The 6,824-nt window shown below is 41.8% G+C and overlaps 1 protein-coding gene across 1 annotated transcript in view; it reads right to left on the bottom strand.

Moving 5' to 3' along the window:
- LOC109820135 (suppressor of disruption of TFIIS) overlaps positions 1-1,659 on the bottom strand; it is a 2,340-nt gene extending 681 nt beyond the window's left edge. Inside the window, exons 1-7 of the mRNA XM_020386224.1 lie at positions 1,518-1,659; positions 1,264-1,329; positions 1,077-1,174; positions 925-962; positions 715-802; positions 406-615; positions 226-291 (exon numbers count right to left, since the gene is read on the bottom strand). Of these exons, the coding sequence (XP_020241813.1) occupies positions 226-291; positions 406-615; positions 715-802; positions 925-962; positions 1,077-1,174; positions 1,264-1,329; positions 1,518-1,563 (612 nt within the window). The 5' untranslated portion in view covers positions 1,564-1,659. The remainder of the gene's footprint in view (positions 1-225; positions 292-405; positions 616-714; positions 803-924; positions 963-1,076; positions 1,175-1,263; positions 1,330-1,517) is intronic.

The raw sequence follows: 6,824 nt of genomic DNA, 5'->3' as shown, positions 1-6,824 counted from the left end.
ATCACAAAATCCCCCTTTAAATTTCAGATTTTATCAGAAAACCATCTTTAACTTTGAAATTTTAACAGAAAACACCCTTGAATCTCAAAGTTAAAGGGGTTTCTCAAAGACGTACCCCTAAACATAAAAGGGATTTTCTGATATTTTGGAAGTATAAGGGGGGTTTTATGATAATCGTCCAAAGTTAAGGGGGGTTTTATGATATCATTTTTTTTAAACTCTTACCAAAACAGTTCGAAGACCCAAAGCTTTGCCGGCGGCAATGTTCCTTTCACTATCATCTAAGAACAGCTAAACAAAAAGGAAAAAGAGAGAGCACTTCAAACGTTCAATCAACATCATTCCTACAAATTAAAAAGAAAACCCCAAAAAAAAAAATTATCCAGTACGGGTGGGATGACTTACAGTGTGATGAGGATCCGACCCGGCAAGTCGAATGGCAACCTCCACAGCAGAAAGGGATGGTTTCAGAATAACCTCAGTTGAGCTATTGTTGGTTTTGAATAGATGAGGATTTAGAGTCTCAAAGCAAATAATGCACTCAAAGATCTCCTCCTCAATGCCGAGTTTCTCTAAAACTTTCTTCGCATGTTTGCGGTCCGAATTCGTGAACATCTGATAACCAAAAAGATCCGAGTTCGTTAAGATCCGACCCAAATTATGTAAAAACTTATAAAAATAACATTTGTTTAAACAAGCTTACGATAAGCTTACGATTTTGGTCTGTGGCGTGCTGAGCAAGAGCTGTCTTAACTTTGGGTCGGGTCGGATGTTCTCATACGGCAACCTCCCGTGCACGAAACTGATGGCCAACAATAAATAAATAAATAAATGTAATGCATATTAATGATAAATTCACATATTTTCCAATTTTTGTGAATTGATCCAAATTGTAATTACAAATTTATTCATATTGGTCTTCACCTGTGATACTCATCCGGATGAACATCATGACCAAGTGCCTACAAAAATAAAATAAAATAAAATAAAAATCAGCAAATTTGTTGGCCAGAAATAGAAAAAAGGCAGTATTATAATTAATAATATAGATGAATATAAAAGTGACATTAACATACCAAGAGTCCAGCAAGAGTGCTGCCATAGGATCTAAAGTACTCAGCTCGAAGAAATGTTGCTCTTTCTTCACCCACACCAAATTTTCTAACAAGAAATTCTAAGAGGGAAGGAAAAATCAACACATAATTAAATCACAATAAATATCTAAAAAAAGTAAACACATGAATTAAATTAAGCAGTATTTACCTTCGATATTTCGCTTGCAGGCCTGCGCAATTCCAAGACCAGACGGATACAATGTGTCATCAAGATCTGCATGCAATTTAAATCTTCACATCTTTACTCAAAATATATATTAATATTGCAGTTCGAGAAATTACTTAGTTTTAATTTATATTTTTTAATGAAAAATGAAAATTAGAGTCGAATATGCAATTTTTTGTAATCCAACTCATCCAAGTTTATTATATAATAAATCCAATGAAGGAGAAGAAGCTTACCAAAGAGAAGGCAATCGAAGGGAGAAGAGATCTTGTTAAAGTCCATTTTGCAAAATATAAAGAGAAGGAGATGGGGTTAAGCTTGAGAATGAAAGCAACAAGAAGAAGAGAGGGAGAGCCAAGGTGTATTTATGATAGGAGGAATATATGTTAGGTACCAATTAATAAGCAACTAAGTTACAAACTTTATTAATTAAAATGGTTGATGACAATGAAGCACACCGACCATTTATACGTGTTTGACATGTAAAGGGAAACAAAACGCGTGGGAGGGATTAGATTGAGGAAGATGCCATGTTGCAAGAATCTGAAGCGGATATCTCAACAAAGTAAGATATCGGCTCTTCCTCTCATCAGTTCTAGGACTGACCTGTCGAGGGATCCTACAAGCTATTACAAATCACGGTAAGAACACAAATTTTACGTGGTTCGGCAAATTGCCTACGTCCACGGGGCAAGGAGGGGGAGATCTACTATTAGAGGGAGAGACACAACTAGGTTTACAATCTCACAACCTAAACCCTCTCACAAACTCTCAGATCCCTCACACAAATATTCTCTCAAAGAGATGCACAAATCAAAGAACAACTACAAAAAGACTTTGCTTCTTCTCTATGAATAGCCGCCAAAATCTTTGTCCTTTGCTAATTGCTGCAGCCTTTTTTCTTGCACAAATCAGCTGCAAATCCACCAATAAAGTCCTCTGCCGCTCTTCGTAGCCGCCAACAAATAGGAATCCTTCCTTGCACACGTCCCTAGGTCACACATGAAGATATATATATAGCATACAATCGGGTGGGCCATCAAAAGAACCAGCGGACAATTCTCCACTCACAATCGGGTGGGTCTACAGGTGTTCACGAGAACACCTCACAAGCAAGTTGTAAGTGGCCCCCACTCATCACGTGCTCACAATTCTCCACCTCGGTGAAGTTTCTTCCAAAACTGAGCCGTCACCAACCAAACCAAATGTCTCACTTGCTGCTTCTCAATCCTCAACAAGTCGAGACCCAAACGGGAGTGCAAACACTCACCCAAACGTCGGTATCTACTCACCAAATCGATCTCACCCCATCAAAATCAACTAATCCAAACCGGCTGCATCGTAAAGACTGCCTACGTATCCTCTTGCCCAAGGAATCAAGCCTCACGTAGTTCATCCAATGGCCTCAAAGGCCTCAACACCAAAGAATGTTCAAAAGTTCCAAACAATGATCAAACTTAACACCTGAAATAACTTTGGTCAACATATCTGCAGGGTTGTCCTTCGTGTGGATCTTCTCCAACATGACGTCTCCTTCATCCAAAACGTCACGAACAAAATAGAATTTGACATCATTGTGCTTCGTGCGCGCATGATAAACCTGGTTTTTCGCCAAATAGATAGCTGACATGCTATCACAATATACCCGAAGGGTCTCCTGTGCAATCCCCAAGTTCTCCAATAATCCCTGCAACCACAAAGCCTCCTTCACAGCTTCAGTCAACGCCATATACTCTGCCTCCGTAGTGGAGAGAGCCACTGTAGACTGAAGGGTGCATCTCCAACACACCGGTGCTCCTGCTAGTGTAAACACATATCCGCTAGTAGACCGGCGCTTGTCCAGATCCCCCGCATAATCAGAATCCACGTAACCAATACAATCCTGCTCGTTCTTCTCATTCTTCTGAAATACCAAACCAACATCCACGGTACCTTTGATATACCGTAGAATCCACTTCACGGCCTCCCAATGACCCTTCCCGGGGTCGTGCATGTACCTGGATACCATGCTCACGGCATGTGACAAATCTGACCTTGTACACACCATCGCATACATCAAGCTACCCACAACATTAGCATATGAAACTTTGGACATGTATTTCCGATCCTCAACTGAAACAAGTGACATCTTAGCTGATAGCTTAAAGTGGTGAGCTAATGGAGTACTCACCGTCTTGGCATTGCCATCATAACTGAATTTCTTCAGCATCTTTTGCAAGTAACTCCTCAGTGTTAACTTCAACCTCCCCTTCACCCTGTCTCTCTCGATCTCCATAACCAATATCTTCTTTACTTCTCCAAGATCCTTCATCTCAAATTCGGATGACAGCTCCTTTTTTAACTTTCTAATAGCTGAAGTATTCCTGGAAGCTATGAGCATATCGTCAACATATAACAGCAAATAGATATACTCACCATTCTGTAACTTGTGCATGTAAACACACGGGTCATATGGGCTCCTCGTGTACCATCGGCCAATCATAAAGCCGTCGAAACTCTTATACCATTGTCGCGGCGATTGCTTCAATCCGTAAAGAGACTTCTTCAGCTTGCATACTAATTCTTCCTTTCCTGCAGCTTTGAACCCCATAGGTTGTGTCATGTAGATCTCATCTTCTAAATCTCCATGTAGAAATGTTGTTTTCACATCCATCTGGACCAAATCCAAATCCAGTTGTGCCACCAATACCAATAAAATACGAATTGACGAATGTTTCACAACAGGTGAAAGTACCTCATTGTAATCAACGCCCTCTAGCTATGCATATCCCTTGGCAACCAATCTGGCTTTGAATCTAATTTCCCCAATAGAAGATCCCTCTTTCTTTGCATACACCCACTTACATCCAATAGCCTTCTTACCCTTCGGTAGCTTTGCAAGTTCCCAAGTGTCGTTCTTATGAAGAGACTGCATCTCTTCCTCCATGGCTTCCCTCCACCTATTCGAATCAGAGCTTGACTCTGCTTCCTTGAATGTAAAAGGAACCAAATTATCAACGACTTCTGCTGATAAAGCATATGCAACCATGACATCGTCATATCTAGCTGGCCGACGAATGTTTCTTCTTGGTCTATTAGCTACAATGGACTCCTGAACATGACCATGTTCCTGAGTCTCAACATCCACTGTATCCTCTAAATGCCCAGCTGTCATTCCATCTCCTTCCAGTGTCACTTCTGTATGAGCCTCAATGGATACAATACTATCTGGAGTGGGTGGAGTCACATCATCCTCCACCTGTTGTGATATCCCAACTGTCTGGTCTTCCTCCACCTGCTGAGGAACTTGAGGCTTCATCATGTACGCCTCATCAAATGTGACATTCCTACTAATAACTATCTTATTGTCCTGTGGATCCCATAATTTGAAGCCTTTAACTCCATCTCTAAATCCCACAAAGACTGTTTTCCTCGCTCTCGGATTCAATTTACCATCACTGACATGGTAATAAGCTGGACACCCAAATATCCGAAGTGACTCATAGTCACTAGCTACCGAACCAGACCAACGCTCCAATGGAGTCTTCCCCTGTATCGCAGTGCACGGCAACCTATTCACGAGATGGCTCGCATAAACCAATGCCTCGACCCAAAAGGATCTAGGCAATCCACTTTGCGTCATCATACATCGTACCTTCTCCAGCAAGGTACGGTTCAATCTCTCAGCCACCCCGTTCTGTTGCGGTGTCTCTCGAACTGTGAAGTGTCGCCTAATACCATGATCCTGGTAAAACTACAAAAATGAATCACTCTTATACTCTCCACCGTTATCTAAACGTAGAGTCTTCACTTTTCTACCTGTCTGCAGCTCCACTTTCTTTTTCCACTCCACAAAAATATCTAGGACCTGGTGTTTATGCTTCATCGGGTATACCCAATTCCTCCTGGAATAGTCATCAATAAAAGTGACAAAATAGTTAGCCCCACCAAGTGATGTGTGCTTGGAAGGGCCCTAAACATCTGTGTGAATATAGTCTAATATACCTTAGGTATTGTGAATAGCAGTGCCGAATTTCACTCTTGTCTTCTTCCCAAGTATGCAATGTTCACACAGCTCCATCTTGCAGGTCTTCGCACCCTTCAATAGCCCCTGCTTCGCCAATACCTGCAGGGACTTATCACCAGTGTGTCCTAATCTCATATGCCATAAGCTGGTAGCATCTTCCTCTGTGGTAATAGAAGCTGCCAGACCCCCTGTTACTGTCTTGCCCTTCAAGTAGTAAAGGTTGTTTTCCCTGACACCTCGCATCAACACCATGGACCCCTTTGTGACCTTCAGAGTCGTATTCTCCAAGATCACCTTATAGCCAGCTGCCTCCAAAGTTCCAAGCGAAATGATATTCTTCGTCAATTGAGGAACGAATCTCACTTCCTTCAGCTCCCGAGTCACCCCGTCACACATCCGGATCCGTACTGTACCAATACCACCAATAGAACATACGTGATCATTACCCATGAGCACGACATCCCCTCTTTCCAACTTCTCAAAGCTGGAGAACCAATCCCTCCTAGGGCAAATATGGTATGTAGCACCAGAATCCATCATCCACTCCGTAGAGTCAGCGTAACAAACTGACGGTAATGCAGAGCAAGAATAGCCTGAAGAATCCGTATCTGAATTGTCATCACTAGCCTTGACAACATTCACTTCCGAAGCTTGTACAGCTTTCCCTTTATTCTTCCCAGCTTTGTCTTTCAACTTTGGGCAGTCGTTCTTCCAATGTCCTTCTTCTTTGCAAAAGCGACATTGATTCCTACCAATATTTCTATGGCCACCTCTTGACTTCGATCTTGAGCGATCACCTAGACGACGATTTGGACCACGGCCTCGAACTGCTAATGCATCTCCCGATGCCTTCTCGGAGGGTTCGCCATCACTCTTCCTCAACTCATAATTCACCAAAGCTGAGGTCACCTCCTTGTAGCTAACCGTAGTTCTTCCATTTATCATAGTGAGAACAAACGTACCAAAATCATCCTCCGGCAACGAACACAATAGTAGCATCGCCTTGTCTTCATCCTCAACCATGATGTTTGAGTCAAAAGTCGGTTCTGTTGAGGAATTCATTATAACTTTGTTTGATTACAACAAATTCGAAAGAATAATCTTTTTATAAGACTTTTTCTACACAACAAAATAAAAATTACAACTCTTGAGAAACAAACACAAAAATCGTCTATCGATCTTTGTTTTCGTGGGACTTTGCCTGTGCCGGGAACGCTTTGGTTCGTGGACCGCCGATTCACAGATCGTGAAGAGGGGGCTTATGATTCTAACTTCGTTATCGAAGTAGAAATTGAAACGATATCTTATCGAAGTAAGATAGTCGTTCTTCTTAAAATCAAGTCAAAGCTTAATTTCAAGGCGTTGCAAGAAAAGAACCCAAATCTCTGCTCTCTCTGCTCTGGAATGCTCTAACAAATGCTCGATCCTCGTCAGAAGTGACCCTAGGGGGGTATTTATAGCCTCAAGGGTCTGTAACTGCAAAAACTCAGCAATCATAGAAATCAGTACGGCGAGACAGTGTTTGCTGTCTCGCTGG

Source organism: Asparagus officinalis, chromosome 8 (genome assembly GCF_001876935.1).
Source record: "Asparagus officinalis chromosome 8, Aspof.V1, whole genome shotgun sequence".
NCBI lineage: Eukaryota > Viridiplantae > Streptophyta > Magnoliopsida > Asparagales > Asparagaceae > Asparagus > Asparagus officinalis.
The sequence above is the reverse complement of the archived record's forward strand: the minus strand, read 5'-3'. Positions and strand labels throughout refer to the sequence as shown.